This window comes from Typopeltis vanoorti, chromosome 19 (genome assembly GCF_054136105.1).
Source record: "Typopeltis vanoorti isolate ZY-2024b chromosome 19, IOZ_Tvanoo_1.0, whole genome shotgun sequence".
NCBI classification, from domain to species: Eukaryota; Metazoa; Arthropoda; class Arachnida; order Uropygi; family Thelyphonidae; genus Typopeltis; species Typopeltis vanoorti.
The window spans coordinates 12882199-12900137 of record NC_143567.1 but is presented as its reverse complement, the minus strand read 5'-3'; the positions used below and the strand labels follow the sequence as shown (position 1 = coordinate 12900137).

At 34.3% G+C, this 17939-nt stretch overlaps 1 protein-coding gene across 3 annotated transcripts in view; it reads left to right on the top strand.

Annotated features, from left to right (window-relative positions):
* Positions 1-17939, top strand: part of Herc4 (HECT and RLD domain containing E3 ubiquitin ligase 4) — a 604012-nt gene that overhangs the window by 87342 nt on the left and 498731 nt on the right. For all 3 annotated transcript variants that reach the window (XM_090409674.1, XM_090409672.1, XM_090409675.1), the window contains one exon: positions 10634-10757. In XM_090409674.1, coding sequence (XP_090265800.1) covers positions 10634-10757 — 124 coding nt within the window. The remainder of the gene's footprint in view (positions 1-10633; positions 10758-17939) is intronic.

Sequence of the window (17939 nt, the reverse complement as noted above, 5' to 3'; positions counted from 1 at the left end):
ATCACGCATTACTGACAAGTAATGACACACCATAACTGCGCATACATAAAAAACACATTGGTGTATAAGATGCACTGGGAGATGCACCGGTTTATAAGACTCATTCAGCTTATAGGACGCATCTTAATTTTCAGATAAATTTTAGGTACAAAAAAGCACATCTTATAAGGCAAAAAATACAGTAATTATTATGGAAGATTTCAGTTATAGCATTAAAGATTTCAGAGAGGAATTGGCATCTCATCAAAGAGTTATTAACTTTCTGGAATTTTTAAGAGACAGTTATCTTAAGCAACGTGGTAGAGGGAATGGAGAATAAAGAGTTTTGGATTTGGTGATAATATCAATGGATGTCATTATGAATGAAATATCTCTTCCCACACTTGGAGAGAACGTGTTGTCTTGACCACAGGTGTTGGTTTCAAGAAGAACAGGATAAATGTGGAATTATAAACAGGTAATTAAAGATAGTCGTGGAGCTGTGCCATAGGTGGAAGCTCTTAAAAGAGATTAATAATGATTAGGAGTTAGTTACTTAGAAGCTAGAGAGTTCCATATTATCTGAATAGCTTGGGAAATGGTGTCTTCAGATAGTTGATTTTTCAGCATACTATAGGGTGCTGTAATGGTCCTTTCTTGGGATGCACAAGTTTGTGCTAAAGTTGCCATTGTGTGTCCAATTGCGTGTTTAACAGCTAAGTCAGGGGCTTTTCGAGGCACCCTCTCTTGCACATCTGTTGATGTGCAAGAGAGGGTGCCTTTGTCTACAAACACGTACACAATCACATCGTTCAACTACTTTCATTTATGCAGCAAGAGTAACAGTGAAATCTCATCTGATTTCACTGCTGCTCTTGCAGTATCAACAGTGTAGTGATTGTTAAGCTAATGTGTCATGAGTCACTCACTGATGTTATCAATGAATCAAAGCCACATTTCTGCCTGCTGTAACTAGTTCTAAGTTGTTATTAATCTGTAGCTGTTATTTGACAGAAGTATTCAAGTGTTAAGCTCTGAATAAAACTAAAAGTAGTTAACTTGTAATTTCTTCAGAACTTATCATGCATTTTAAAACTTTGCACATAATGATGTGTCAAGCAGGTTAAATTTAATGTAAAGGTGCCAGACAATTTAGTAATTTTAGAATTCTGTTATTTATCCCTTAACCTTCCTACCGGCTAGGACGTCTATAGACGTCCAAATAAATCTGGATAAGATTCAGCCCACCTGTTTAAAGAACCTGGATAAGAAGTGCAATTTGACTGTCATGTCCATTAGAAGGTGTGATAAACCCTCACGCTGAAGAGAAAGGTTAATCGGATTATCTCCCGTCCGTAGCTGCCTCTCAGTTGCCTATAACAAGAAACGGACTTTCTTGTTCCATGCTGGTGAACTGGATTTTAGTTATATATGATAGACTAAAAATAGAGAAATTATTTATATTTTTGTTTTCTCTTTTTATTGTACAATACAATTTTAATTTCTGGACAAAATAAAGGTCTTGCATAGTTTCTTCACTTAACCAATTTAATTTTTTATTTTTTTGCGCTAATTTTTTTCTAATCGCTACTAGACAAAAGATTTTTCTTTGTTCTTGAAGAAATTAATTCACGATAATTATTTGGAATATTCTTTTAAAAAAAGAAAAGAAAACCGGCTCCAGGTTATATTAATTTTATTTTTGTACAAAACCATCGAAATCGAATAATACTTAACAGATTTCCTTTGTGACACGCTTGAGCAACTTTGCTTTATAGAGAATAACATGAAATTCTTTAATCATATTACTAAATTTTTTCTTCATGTTGTATAGTAATCTGTACTTTCACTTTCTTGGTTTCCTTGTATAATTGGTCATTACAAAATGAAATTAACAGTTATGATTTAAATTTATATTTTCTGCATAATTCAGATATTTTATTCTCCAATTTTTAAAGTAAGCGATACATTTGCTTACTTTTATCATTCAAAATATGTATATCAAATGTGAAAGTTTATTTCCATATTTTTACAATAGAATTGAACTTTATTTCGCCTCTGATAGTTTAACCCCCCCCCCCGTTGCATTACTATCACACACCCGAAAACTGTTATGAAACATAGGTACAGTTTTTATTTAATTCGTTATTTTTCTCTAGTAATTGTTCCACATAACTTTAATTTTTCGATACTGAAACTATGTGGTGATTATTATAAATTAGCAAATTATAAATCAGACAATATACATATTTCGTGATTATTATAAATCAGGAAATTATGTGATATTCGGATACAGGTGAAATTAATATTTAAAATCACTGTCATCCTTCAAATGCAATATCAGAATAAAGAAAGTGAAAAACCCGAAGTTTCGAAATACATTTCGAAAGCCCGCTCTCGAAATGCATTGGTCTACAGACTGGATTCTGAACACGCCAATGTTTCGTGATGTTATGACTGAAAAACAATTCAGTCTCATCATGAAGTATTTGCATTTTCAGAATAATGAAGAATACGATCAGGCAACACATCCTTGCCCAGTCCTCAACAAAATTTATGATTTTCTGATGAAAATCCGTCAAAAATGTAGATCACTCTACATTCCTGAGAGAGACTTGAGTATCGATGAAAGCCTTATGCCATTCAAAGGTGGACTGAAATGTAAGCAGTATATTCCCAAAAAGAAAGCGAAGTATGCAGTAAAATTTTTTATGCTTTGCGAATCGAAAAGTGGATATCCTTGGGATTTCAAACCTTATACGGGAAAGCAAACTGTAATCGAGCACGATAAATATTCGGATCTCCCCTTGTCGATGCGTGCAGTAATGCAGTTACTAGACCCTTTACTGGGGTCTAGTAACTACATTACTAGACCCTTTACTGCATTATAATGGATAATTACTATATATGTGTCCTGAACTCGCTGATTTGCTTTTACAGCATCTTACAAATAGTTATGGTACTGTAAATGCAAAAAGGCGAGATATGCCTCCAGATCTGGCTTCAGGAAAGCTATCGAAGGGGGAAATCCGAACTTATCAGCGAGGGAAAGTCTTTGCACTACGTTGGAAAGACAAAAAAGATGTTTTTCTGCTATCTTCCCTGCACAATCCATCAGCGGAATCCGTGGAGAAGCATGGTTTGAAGAAAGAAAAACCCATTGCTGTGTGTGCATACAACGACACTATGGGTTGAGTCGACAGGTGCGATCAGCAGCTATCATTCTACTCTGTAATGAGGAAACAGCATAAAAAATATTACAAAAAAGTGTTTGGACATGTTATTTGAATTTTGAAGTGTTTGGATTTTGTTATTTGGAACAGTTTCCTCCTGTATAAGAAAAAATGTTTGTCTACCGTAACATATCTAGAATACAGAATAGAAATTGCGAAAGCATTGCTGCATGCACATGCACCTTCTTCAGCAAGCAGAAAAACAGGAAATCCTGTCAGACATCCGAGGTTGAACGCTGCTAACTCCAACCATTATCCCGAAAATCTACCACCAACGGCTAATTAAAAAAAACCTCCACGCAAATATTATGTATGTAATAAAAAAAATATCAGAAAGGAAACAAAAATCTGGTGCCCTGAGTGTAAAATTGCTTTGTGTTTACCCTTGCTTCAAGGTGTTCCACGCTGTTCAAGAATTTTAAATTCTGAACAGTATGAAATAAAAAATGTTTGTTTTCAAGGCCATCAAAACAGTCCTTTTCAGGACTACAAATATTGATAGAGGGATACCCAAATGCACTGTTTCTTTTTCATCTTGAAGGCTAATTTTTCAGTTCTTTTTTGACACAGAGAAACTGGAAAGAGTATTCCAGGTAAAGTATTTCATCAAAAAAATAATGAAATAAAATCTACCCTATATATATATAAAATGATAAACTTTTTTATGTCATGTTTATCGAAACGTTTTGAAACTCAGGGGCTGACCTGAGTGTCGAGTCTTCAAAATTCGAGTCATCAGAATTCAGTGGCTGAACCCCCTTTCGAGTTATCACAATTGAAGGAGAACTGGTCTACCATACCGGAACACGGGGGGTTGGGCATAGCCCCCTAGTTAATAAATGAAATATATAAATAATAACGGGAACATTTTCACCTTGCCAACACTCAACATTGATGTGATATGGGTTCCAAATTTCTTGTTTCGGAGATATATATATATATTACAAAGTTTTGTAATAAAAATTTCTGCTACAATGAAGTTTGGCAGAATCAACAATAATATTACCACCTTATTTCTGTTTCTCGTGTGGGAGAAAAATGGTAAAATGTCACTCTTATAATTATATGAGATGTTATAATGGCAAAAATAGTAAGAAAAAAGTCATTTGCAGTTTCTCTTCAAAACACAAAGCGAGAACATTGTAAATTCAGCCAGTGGAAAAGAAAACACTGCATATTTTTCTCCTGTTATCTGATTTTTTTTCTTATAGTTCAAAGAAGAAATCACTGCATATAACATGAAGTCTGCAGGAGGGAAAAAAATCTGGAAATTGGTTACATTATTACGAATAGAGAAATCATGTCAGAAAAATTATTCACGTATGATTCTAATCTCAGCAGACATAACATTTTCTTCTAGATTAGATATCTAAAGTAACTGAACCTTTGCTACTGTTTTACACTAAAATGAATGGTTATGTTCCCCAAGTAATTTACGTTTGTAACAGCTGTCTTGCGAACGATTTATGAAATAAATTATCTGAAATATCCGCAGATTGCTTAGGTCTATATCCCCCCCCACAAAAAAGAAGATTATGAAACGCATATGCACCTTTTCTTTGATAATAATTCAAATCCTCTTTTTCAAGATAATTGTATGATTTAATTTCTAACTTTTGATAATAAAAGTGAAACTGATCATTATAAATTAAGCAATTATTTTGGCATAAATAATGTATAAGCATGTAAACGAAATATCAGTATTTCTGTTAGAATATAGGTAATCAACAATCGAAAAGGAAACAAGACATTCTTGACATATTCTGCACTACAGCCTGGGGCACTTGAGTATTCTCCCCTTTCTTCTCAATAGCACTGAGAGTAATAAGCCTTCAACTTTTCCTCCAGCTAAGAGGATATTACCAAGTACTTAGAAGACGTAGATTATTTCAGAAATAGCTTCCAGCAGCAGAAGTAATATTTAGATTTTTTTAAAGAAAAACAAACAAAAATAATACTACTGAACTTTCTTTTGTGTGGTATGCATATAAACAATTTTGCATGGTGAAAATATAGCATATTATTTCTAAAATTTCACATAATTTCAGCGGGCAGTAGAACAGCTGGTTTTAGATTGCAAATAAATAGAACAGAATTAGAAGTTTCACAATACAATCTGATTGCCGTATATCTTTTGTAAAAATGGTAAAATGAAGTAATTGATTTTGAATGCTGTCTAGAAAAGCTTTCAAACCTGTGAGTTCTAGGAGAGGATAAGGAGTGGGGGAAGCATTAGAAAATCTTCAAAATGAAAAAGAATTTTGAATCATTCCGTATATGATATTTTTCCCATTATATTTTCAACATATCTACGAGGATGTGCACTAGATATTATCGTAATATGCATAATACAAATAAATAAATGACGAAGGCGAAGAATCACTGCTAAATATCATTGGATATAAATTTTTGATACCAAAAAGACACACAATCGGAAACCGAGTAATGCAATGTAACATTTTAACATTTTTTTTTATTTTGTCTTTATGAATAACAAAAAATCGTTTCTAAAACTTGATGATCCATATAATGCTATTTCGCTAAAACGAAAGAAAAAGGACATATTTATTTCAATAAATATTGTTTAAAAATATAAATATTTGACATAATATTTTCAAAGCAAACATTTGAAAATTCTGAAATTCGAAAAAAAATTATTCAATTATTATACGTAAAGTGAAAGATCAATCAGTACAACTCTTCCGGTGCACTGATTTGTAGAATTACCAAGTATTTATAAGACGTAGATTATTTCAGAAATAGCTTCCAGCAGCAGAAGAAGTAATATTTAGATTTTTTTAAAAGAAAAACAAACACAAATAATATTAACAGAACTTTGAACTTTCTTTTGTGTGGTATGCATATAAACAATTTTGCATGGTGAAAATATAGCATATTATTTCTAAAATTTCACATAATTTCAGCGGGCAGTAGAACAGCTGGTTTTAGATTGCAAATAAATAGAACAGATTCAGAAGCTTCACGATACAATCTGATTGCCGTATATCTTTTGTCAAAATGGTAAAATTAAGTAATTGATTTTGAATGCTGTCTAGAAAAGCTTTCAAACCTGTATAGAAATTTAGAGTAGTTATGCAATTCAGTTCCGGAGAGAATAAGGAGGGGGGGGGGGGGAGCATTAGAAAATCTTCAAAATGAGCAAAAATGTTGAATCATTCCGTATATGATATTTTTCACATTATATTTTCAACATATCTACGAGGTTATGCACTAGATATTATCGTAATATGCATAATACAAATAAATAAATAAATGACGAAGGGGAAGAATCACTGCTAAAATATCATTAGATATAAATTTTTGATACCAAAAAGACACAATCGGAAACCGAGTAAGGCAATTTAGCATTTTAACATTTTTTTAAAATTTTGTCTTATGAATAACAAAAAATCGTTTCTAAATCTGAAATGTGATGATCCATATAATGCTATTTTGCTAGAAACGAAAGAAAAAGGACATATTTATTTCAATAAATATTATTTAAAAATATAAATATTTGACATCATATTTTCAAAGCAAACATTTGAAAATTTTAAAATTCGAAAAAAAATTATTCAATTATTATATGTAAAGTGAAAGAACAATCAGTGCATCTCTTCCGGTGCACTGATTTGTAGAATAAAATACACCAAATTCACCATCACTAAATAGATTCATTGCAAAAGCTGATCAGTGGGCATTTCAGGATTGATTTTTTTTTCGCATATGTGAAATTGGTTTCAATTTTTGGGAGGAGACACAATAAATCATTTTAGAGGCAAGAAAGGTCAAATAAGTTAGGACAGTAAATGAAATTCTAAGCAACACAATAGACGTAAAGACAGGGGGAGGGGACACAAAGGTCACTCAGCAACAGGTAATCCACTAATGCTATAGAATAGCCGTAACGAGATTAACGGCGGAGGAAGGTAATGGCATGATAAAAGGTAGAATGCCGACGAAGTTTTGATCCATGAAAAAAAGCGAGGGAGTGTAGGATATTTCATCCACACTGGCCGGTTGGGAGGTTAATATTATAATGTATTTTGTTGTAGTTAAGTCCACTGCCTAAGCTTTGTTAAAAATAACATGAGTGTTTGTGCACCACTGAGTGAAGGTCTAATGGGTCAAAGATCGATTGCCAGAGGCAATGCACATGCGCCAGAGTAAGCATTGAACGTGAAGGGAAGGCATGCGACTAAACTCCCCCCCCCCACCACCACGAAAGTGATTACTTGGGGAGAATGTGACGCTAGTGAAAGGAGTTGTGCTTGGAAGTGAGCAAGGAAGGAAAAGGATATGATATGGTACAGAAGTGTAGGGGGGGCGTGTAATTTAAAAAGGCAACGCAGTGCCGGATAGGGGTTTTTTCCCTCGTTCGTCGGATCCCCAGCCAGATCACTTGCCGGTCAGTCGTCCACTCTTGTGGGAGCACTACTCTCTGTGCCCCGATGTTCGTCCCAGTTCCCTGGGTGAAGCGTTGAGCCATAAGCGAGGAAAGAATGCCAAGCAGTCCTTGAGAATCTGCCAATAGAAAATTCGTTCAGCGGAGCTGAGGTCCGGTATACAGTACAGACAGTAGAGCTTTGCTTAAACCTGGTAACCAGTGAAAGGCAAGCACGTGTCTTCAGTGTCCGTGATTCATCTAGCCCAAGTCTGATGAGAAGGAAACTGCAGGTCGAACGGAACCAGAAACAAATCTAAAGGTGAAGCTGTATTGAGATGTGTATGATTTTCCAGCAGATCCCAACAGGGTGGTAATCTAGAAACCTTTTCTTTGTTCATTGAAAGTGTGCAGAAAGAGTGATTGTAACCTTAATAGAACGTTTAAGACTAGAATATTGTGATTTTGCATAAGGACTCTAGAAACCTTGTTTAGAGAAACAAACTAAATTCCAAGACATGAACGTAGAAAATTAGAGCATGACCTAAACGTCTGTGAAGTGCATAACCGTAGCAGTATGGTATCATTAATCTTTGTATTACCTTTGTTTGAAAGCTAAGTGGACTTTGATACCTATGCTTGTTTAAGATAGAAGTTAGAAAAATGAGTATATATTTTATCTGAAATTAACATTGAAGTTAATGCATGACAGAATTAACCTTAATTGTGTTGAGACATTAGCCTTTTTTTCACCTTTGTTCGAGTGCCATGTGGAACTGTTACTGAAGCTTGTTAAGAAAGAATTAGAAAGATCGAGTGCTTATGATTTAACTGAAATTGATTTAGAAGTGAACACATGTCTGAATTATTCATGATTTGTAATTTGTTTAGTGCATAATTAAATGTTTTCCTTTGATTTAACAATTGCCTTGCCTGAAATCATTTTCTACTCCCCCCCCAATAAAAATCGAACCACAGAGGGAGGCATTTTGGAAGTGAGGTCACGACTGTAAACTGAGATAGGGATAGATTTGAGACTTGAGTTAATTTTTATATGTTTCACAACTTAAGGATATAGTTCAGAGCTAGGTACTGGTTCTTTGATTCTTCACTGTTTGAAAATCTAGAACTTAGGGTGGCGGAGCTAAATAGAAATTTTCCATGAGTGTAAGAACCAGCATTAGCTCAGAAACAAAGGAATTGCCATTGTCTGGTTGGAATATCTTTGCTTTCAACTCACGAACCATATCCTTATAATAAAATACGGCCCCAAGTTAAGAGAAAAAAAAAAGTAGAATATAATAGAAACGAGACAAGGGAAGGAAGAGATATAATTTGGTCATAAAATAGACATAACTATGGAAAGGGAGGACTAACACAAGTATGTAGTATATATGTAGAAGAAGTTTGTAGCATATTTTTTTCAAATTTTTAAGCTTTAAATCCATTTAATAATAATAAAAAAAAAAAACACAAAGCATTTTTTAAATACCAAAAAAAATTCCCAGGATTTTTTCTCCTCCCTCATCTTCATATACCATTCTTCATCCAATTTTTGTTAGAATTGGTTGATTTTTATTGCTGGTTTGCTGAGAAATTCAGCCTAAACTGGAGTTAAAATCAAGGGACAGTTTCATGGTTCTTCTACAGACATTTTTACAAGTTGTTACGTTGTTTAGTCTATTTCAGCCAACTTGGGAACATACCTGTTTCTAATATTCTAACATTGTTTTGAGGTCCTTTTGCTTGTTGGCTAAAGTGAAAGGGTTGTATATATCTTTACACATTGCATTGCTCAACTGTTCAACTAATTTGGCTGAATTTGGAATATAGTTGCTTCTTAATTGTTGAAGAGTCTTCAGAGCAATTTGGTCTAACTGGACAAAAAGAAAAGGGGTTTGCAAGAGAGGGTGCCTTTGTCTACAAACACATATACATAATCACATCGTTCAACTACTTTCATTCATATTTGGAATATAGCTGTTTCTTTCATAGTTTGTATCCCTGCTTGATTGACATTATTCTTTAATTTCTGAAATATAAATTCCTCTCTGAAATTCCAGCAATACCTTAACAGCAGTAACAAAAGTTCATTAATAAAAATAATTTCAGTAAAGTATTGTTCCTAAATTAAAGTGCATCAAATTTCTTCCTTCAGTATATTTGGCTCACTTCTTGACATACAAGATGTTTCACTTCTATTTTTTCATCTGTTTCTGTTATGTCTTTCATATTCCTGTCACATCTGTGTTCACTGATGCTATTTTCTCATGAATATGTTTCTTTTTTTGCTTAAGATGTAGCAAAAGGATTCTCACTACTTGGCCTGCTTGAGTCTACTTCTTTTAAAGGTCTGACTTTATCTTATCATGACTGTTACTCTTCTAGCTTGTGCTCTGTTTATGGACCCTGCTTAACATGCTTCTTCAGAAGTTATCTCCACAAGATTTATTTTCTATAAAGTTTGCTCATTCCTTAGAACTGTGGAAATTCAATACAGTGTTAGAAGGTGAATTTCATCACTTGCTGTGAGATCACCACCTTTCTTTCTTTTTGGAGCTCTAAAGTGGTTTGAAATAGTTTCGTGTTTGGGCTTTATGGTTTCTGAATGCCAGTATTACAGATGTACAACCCTTCTTGGGTGATATCCACATTATGAAAATAAATTAAATATCACTGAATATTCAGATGCTTCTTGACTGTTTTCTACATGATGTACTGCTGACTTCTTTCCTCTGAAATTTCTGTGCCAAGACTTTCTAAGTTTATCATAATTACCTACTTTGTATTTGTGGAATGTACAGAGAAGTGGTCAGACAGAGAAGCTTCATTGTCTGAAGCTTCTCTGTCTGACCACTGTCTCCTCAGATAAACAACACCGAGGACTTTTAATGTGCTATAGGCTTTGCAGCCTAAAAGATAAGGTGATCATTCCTTGTATGGTCACATAGTAGGTATTTTCATTTCATAATAAGAAAATGATGAATTGATTAGATTAGATTATTATTTATCTATCTTTACTTTTTATTTATACCAGATTTGGCCAGTTAGGATTGAATGATGAAATAGATAGATGTATCCCTACACTTCAGCTAAGTTTAAGGTCGCAACATATTGCATATGTTTGCTGTGGAGAAGATCACACTGCTGCACTTACGCAGGTAAAGTATTTAAAAACATTTTTAGACAAACTATACAGGTATTTTTAAAATTTTTGGTTAACTGCTATACTCCTGAAGAGTTTTGAGGGTTTTTATTTCAATGAGCTGTCTGTAAGGTTTAGTAAGCATTAAAAAAAAAAAAAAAAAAAAAAAAAAAAAAAAAAAAAAAAAACAGTCTTCGACAAGAAGACAAATCCATCTAAAATGGCAATGGCATAATCTTGCTTTACCTAAATTATGCACTGTATATACCTCAATTTATATACACTATTGAAGCAATGTATGTTTTTATGTATTTTAAACACGTAATCCGTACATTCTGTTTAGTGTGCTGAACTATCATACAATCATCTTTTCAATATTTGACATTTGGCATTAATTAACCAGCTTTGCATCCATAACTATTATCTAATTATTTGTTAGCTGTATCCATATTTTTAACTTGCTGAAGTATTTCACTTTTCTGAATGATCTCCTGCTCCACATGTGGAAATTTTAATAATGAAATATAAATCCAAAATTTCTTCTAACTTCTCTGTTCACTACCTTTTTTATTTTTACCTGGTTTCATGAGTGACACTTCATGAAAAGCTATAAACCTGTAGTATGTTAGTACTGTTTTGGGGGGCTCAACACAAATGTCTATAGATTCAATCAATGTTTCCTCTAATTTTTTGATGGCCCATGCACAACCATTTTGGGTGCAAGTTTCCAGTGTTAGACTCTAGTGTGCAGTAGCATGTACTCACAATATTGAAAGTCACAAATTATGTCACACTTGTTAATTTGATATGCCTAAAATTGGTGACATCATTGTGCGTTGCCTGCTAAATATTTCTATAAGAGCAACCTAAAGGCTTACGCCTTCAGCTGCTTAAATACTGCATGTGCATGCAATTTATTAATAAATTATGTCACACTTGTCCAGCCACTCAAATTTAAATGAATTTGCAGGTATTTTTTGCTTTAATTTAGACTGTGACATTTTGAAAGTTCAACACACTAAAACTGCTAATGTTAATATTTCTCATATTAATGTTGTCCATTTTTCATCTAGCTTTAATCTGGCAAATGTGAGCATTAAATTAATTCACTTAAATCCCACTTAGCTACAAAAATCCATCATTGTTTGCATGTATTCAATTGACGTACTTGTTTTGACAGTAGACACACTAAATAAACATGCCTCTACAACTTGCTGATGCCAGTGTCAGATTGTCCACACAACATTGGTTAAAAGTAACTAATTAGAGTGTATTAAAAATTGGAATTGATTAGATAATATGGAGGGAGACATTAGAGAAATGCTAAATAAAATAAGTTACAAGTATGATTTATTATATAATTAATTTTAACAGCATGTTCAAAAATGATTGATTGTAAATTAGAAATTCTGAAAGCAAAATTTTTATGTGCACAGCTACAAGTCATGTTTTTGACCAGTGTATGTGTGCTGTATGCACATACATATAGCATAGAGGGAACATTGGGTCCAATACCTGGCAGTGTGTCTGATGCAGTTCTCACTATTTTCAACTGTCCTTTTCTTTTCATTACTAGATAGCTCAATTCTTGCACACCTTCTCTACACTACTCTTATATCATCTAGCCACTCTTCTGGAATATCTCCCTTCCTGTTTGTCATCCATTCTATTGAACATAAAGATTTTGATTTTCTCCTCTTGTAATTAATCCTGCAGATATATCCAAAAAAAAGGCTGTTTTCTTCTAATCAGATTCTCATTTACTTTTCTATTGAGTTCTTCATTCATCACTTTTGCTTCCATCCATTTCATGGATTATTCTTTCACATATTCTGTAGCACATTCCTTTGAATGTCAGTATTCATCTTACAGTGTCTTTGACTTTGCCCATGTCACATCACATCAATAGAGAAGGTTCTTGAACATGCATGTTTCTAGTAGTCTGTTTTGTGTCAGAGCTCATTGTTTTTTTTTTTTTTGCTTTTCTCATATCTCTTGGGTTTGTTTACTGTGTCTGAGACCATTTCTTCTGCCGTCTTCTTGATTACAGATACCACTTAGTTGTTCCCATGTTCCAGTTTTTTTTTTTTTTTGTAATGGATTTCGTTTCTTTCTTAAGCATTTTCCTGTATACTTACACTTTCTATGTGATTTCCTCAGTTTCCTTATCTTTTTGACTTTGAAATTTGAAGTTTGTTAGTTAAGGAGTAGATAACTTGGGAACCCTTGATATATACCCTTGAAAACGTGATCACTAAGTAACTGAACTATTTCTTCTGCTTCTCTCTCTTTCCTACCATCAGCACTAAGTAAAGTGATCTTTCCATAATCATTCTTTCTCTTACTTTTTACGTAGCAAAAAAACTCTTTTGGATTTACTTGGGCCTGCATATCAATTTTGTTTTGAAATCTAATTTAGCCTTCCTTACCATACTAGTTACTCTTCTTTCTTGTGCTTTATACTGCTTATGGACATGCTGATCACCTCAGGACAAGACTCCACGGTCACTTTCCTCATCGGACATTGAATTTCTACTGCAGTTATAGATAGATCTTCTGATGCTATTACCAGATCCAACACTCTCAAATCTCTGATCACTTACAGTTTCTGGAAATTATCCCTAAGCAACTGTATAAATTCTATTTCCATTTTGCCATTGTGCTCTTTCCTCCTTCCAATCTATATCATCATAGGTGAAGTCTCTCATGATAATTGTCTGGCCTGCACTCATTGTGCTAATTTGCTGATGCATGTTGTGCACATTTTCTTCTGGATTTCCATAGTCAGTAGCGGCATCAATGAGGGTTTGAGAGCAGTAGATGACGATGAGGGGAGGAGGGTTGATTGACTGTGGGTGAGGAAGAGGTATATCAAGAGATCACTTTATTTCATGATAATTGCCTGACCTGCACTCATTGTGCTAATCTATTGATGCATGTTGTGCACATTTTCTTCTGGATTCCCAGGTCAGTAGCAGCATCATGGAGAGTTTGAGAGCAGCAGATGACGATGAGTGGAGGGGGGGGGTTGATTGACTGTGGGTGAGGAAGAGGTATATGGAGAATTAAGCAAACTTGATGTTAATAATACTTTGGGACTTGATATATCACCACTGCATTTTGAAGAAATGTGCCAGGGAGTTGACATCTGCCTTGACATTTGTGTAATATGAGTCTTACGTTGGGGTTAAGTTCCAACAGAGAGGAAGGAAGGCATTACCATTTCATAAAGGAAGTAACAGAATTCAGGCATCAAATTATAGGCCAATCTGTGTGTGTGTGTGTGTGTGTGTGTGTGTGTGTGTGTGTGTGTCAGGTGTTGTAGTTAAAGTGTTGGAGAGACTGGTGAGAAGCAGGATCCAGAATTGGGTTGGTGAATCCAGAATTGATGGACAGCACGAATTTGCTGAAGGGAAGTCATATTTTGGTGATCTACTTACTTATTACAATAAGGTCACAACAGCATTGAACGTGGGAGATGGATATATGGTAGTATACTTAGACTTTGCAAAGGCTTTTTGATAAATCACTGTATGATAAATTGATAGTCAAATTAGAGTAGATGGGATCGGATATTAGAGTAGTGCATTGGATTGGAGATTGGCTGTATGATAGGTATCAACAAGTTGTGTATGGGAGAGCAATATCCTAGAAGAGGTAAGTCACTAGTGCTCTGTTCTAGGACCATTGTTGTTTAACCTGAATGTTAATGATATTGGTAAAGATTGGAATGGGGATAGTCAGCTATTTTCAGATGATGTGAAGTTTGAACAAACTGTGAGGAGTAGAGCTGATGTTGTAGCCTTACAAGAAGACTTGAATAGATTGAGTGAATGGGCACTGGAGACTTGAATAGATTGAGTGAATGGGCACTGGAGTGGAAAAACCAGTTCAGTGTTGCAAATTGTAAGCTTTTAAAGTTTGGAAAACAAAGATGGGATGTAGAATTTACTCTTGTGGAGATATATTGTTGGAGGTGGAGGAAATAAGAGATCTTGGGGTGATGGTGGATAAGGATCTAAAATTTATATTCAAATTTATAGATCAAATACTGCACACAGATTTGGTCACCTGGTTTTCAAAGGATTAAGAGATGCTCTTAATCCTTTAGAGATTGCATAAAATAAGAATTTCCCAAACTTTTGGGAGAGAGAGAGAATCATTCCGATTCTGATTTGGCCGATGTAAAAGGACTTTGCAACTTTCTTTGAAAAGGCATTCATATTTAAAACTGCTTCTATGGAGAAGACGAGCTTCATCCTACCAGATACTGTGTTTAGTGTCAGTACTATGTTGTGCCAGACCAGACTTTTGAGGTGTCATGTATTCGATATAATATTGATGTTCATTAATTCTTTTTTTCACATAACGACCTGTCTGCCCAAAGTATGTTAGATTACATTCACATGGTATCTGGTAAATGCCAGCTAATGATAGACGTGACAGTTTGTATTTTGTAGATGGCAACAGATGCGAAATTTTGTAGATGGCAACAGATGGGAAATTTTGTTGATAGGAAAATCTGTGGGAATGAGATGATACTTCTTCAGAATTCTACCAATCGGTTTAGCGATGCCAGAAACACAAGGGACTGGAACCCTGCTGCCTGTTGAAGAATTCTGTGGTTGGAACATAGAAATCAGTTATCTGCTGGACTTATAGATTTGTAACCATTAAATTCCATTAACATTTTGACAGTGAGAAGTTCTTGTTGTAAGCTTGAGAGAGAGGAGGACACCCATTACGGGCTCTATTAATTAAAGACTTAATAACACCAATTTTTTGAGAGGTGTGATGAGCAGACTTGACGAATGTATCTGCCAGTAAATGTAGGTTTTCAATAATACTGGTTGATAAATTACTGAAGGCTCTGGCGCATAAGAAGTCCAAGAAGATCTGGAAGATACTTTGTTCCCATCCATTCATCTCCAACCCTCAGATTGGTTTTGTTATGTTGATGATATCTTTGCTGTATGGCGTCATTCTGAAAATAAACTTACCACTTTCTTACACCAGATCAATAGCCTTCAATTCACCACACATTCAATTCACATGGAAAAAAAAAGGCTGGTAGTTTTCCATTCTTGGACATCCTTCTTACGTACACAGCCTTTGGTAATCTTCTCCATAGAAGCAGGTTTAAATATGAACACCTTTTCAAAGAAAGTTGCGAAGCCTTTTTACATTGGCCAAATCTGAATCAAAATGATTCTCTCTCTCTCTCTCAAAAGTTTGGGAGATTCATATTTTATGTAACCATCAAAAATTGTTTTTAATAATATTATTTATTAATATTAATTCTAGCATGCGGCAGCAGTTTTTAATTGGTAACCCACCGACTGGTTATGTATGTACCTTGTATTCTCCTTTGATTTGCTTGTTTCCGTGCACTGATGATGTACTGTTATTTTCAGTATGAAATATCTGTACTTTCATTTCATTAAAGTTAATTACTGTGGTTATTGTCTAATTTATTGTTTAAAAACATCGGAAAATAATCTCATTCAAATGGGACACTTAAAGATTCTTAAGTGCAGAGAAAAATAGGCCAGGTGACTTTTTCAGAATATCCTACAGTTAAACATTATGGAAAAGCAGTGGGGAAAAACAAATGAAAATATAAAATTGAAGGAATTTCAATTAAGCCAGCATACATAACCATAAGTAATTTTCCTATATGGTAGATTATGGTTAATTGGGACATATCAAAACTAGAACATTTTGGCCCAGGTGAGCGGCTTCCCCAATTATGTGAAGTTTCATGTTAATGGTTAAAAAGGTATAAAAAGTTATTAATTACAATAGAAAAATATGCACATATTTAAATGTTCCTTATTGACAAAAGTGAACTGTTGTCCTTCAGTGTAATACTATTAAAACAAAATACACAACACATTAGAAATTATTTGATATTTAAACATAACATGTAATTTATATAAAAAATATGTCACACTTATTTTTCAATAACTATTAGTTCCCAATTGTTATTGCTGGAAGAATTTATCCAGTATACCCTGCCATGTTCTTTTGATTGACTGTGAGTGCACAAAATCAGCACAAACATCTAGTTCAGACAGTGAACTGTCTTCGTGGTCTTTCAGCATGAAATATCATTGTAACAAATTTCCTAGCATCCTCTATAGTCACTTGTTCAAATTCAGATGTGTCACTTACACCACTTTTCTTTGCCTTGTAATTCCTCTTCTTGGTGTTTTTATAGAATATTTTGAACAATTTCATTGTAATATTCAACATTATTGTCAATACCTTTAAATTCTTCATAGCTCCTAACTTTTTTGCACTTCTGAAATGGTTTCATCTTCACTTTTGCAGACATCTCCATGCCTGAATGCTTTAAACCAGTTCTAAATTGTATTACTCCCTATTTCTGCCAACTATTGGCAACAAATTGTAATGCCTGGAGAAGGCTAACTTTTGAATTCACTTCCTTGCCTGAACCCGTAGAAAATGTCAGTAAATTTTCTTCAGTTGCTTCTAGGGTGTGGTTGACCAACTTTGTGCAGCACAACATCTTTGAATTTTCTATGATTCCCATATCCATTGCCTGTACCAAGGACTTGGTGTTGGCAGGCAGAAATTCCAGCTATATGTTTGCCAAACTATGAGTAGTGAACATGTGCCGCATAACTTTCAAGAATCAGAAGAACTTTTTTTGAAGTCACTCATGCATTCTTATTCGCATAGTACTTAACCAATAAACTATCTGTTCTTAGTCCCTCAAAGCATTAAGCCTTAACACTATTCTCAGTAACTGACATCTTCTTTTTATCAGTTCCTGACATGTTTGAACAACATAACCCAGTTATGCAATCCATTGCTTTCTTAGAACCTGACAATTTTACATAATTGTAGCAGAGAGAACCATCTGGTGTGGCGTGATAAAATGAACCTGTTTCATCAGCATTGTAGATATCATCTGAAAAAAATTTCTGAAGTAATTTGGGCACTTTCTTGGATTTCCATTCTTCTGCACCTATAACATCAGTGTGCTTTCTTGAATTTAATATCATGCCTACATTTCCAACAAGATAATCATCTGTTGCTTGAAAATCATCATGACCCAGCTTCTTAGCTATCTCCTCTGACTTCTTTTTCAACACTGGACCACTGATGCACATGCCTTGTCCAGTTATAACAGAGAACCACTCATTTAGTGCATCCTCAACGTCAGGATCCT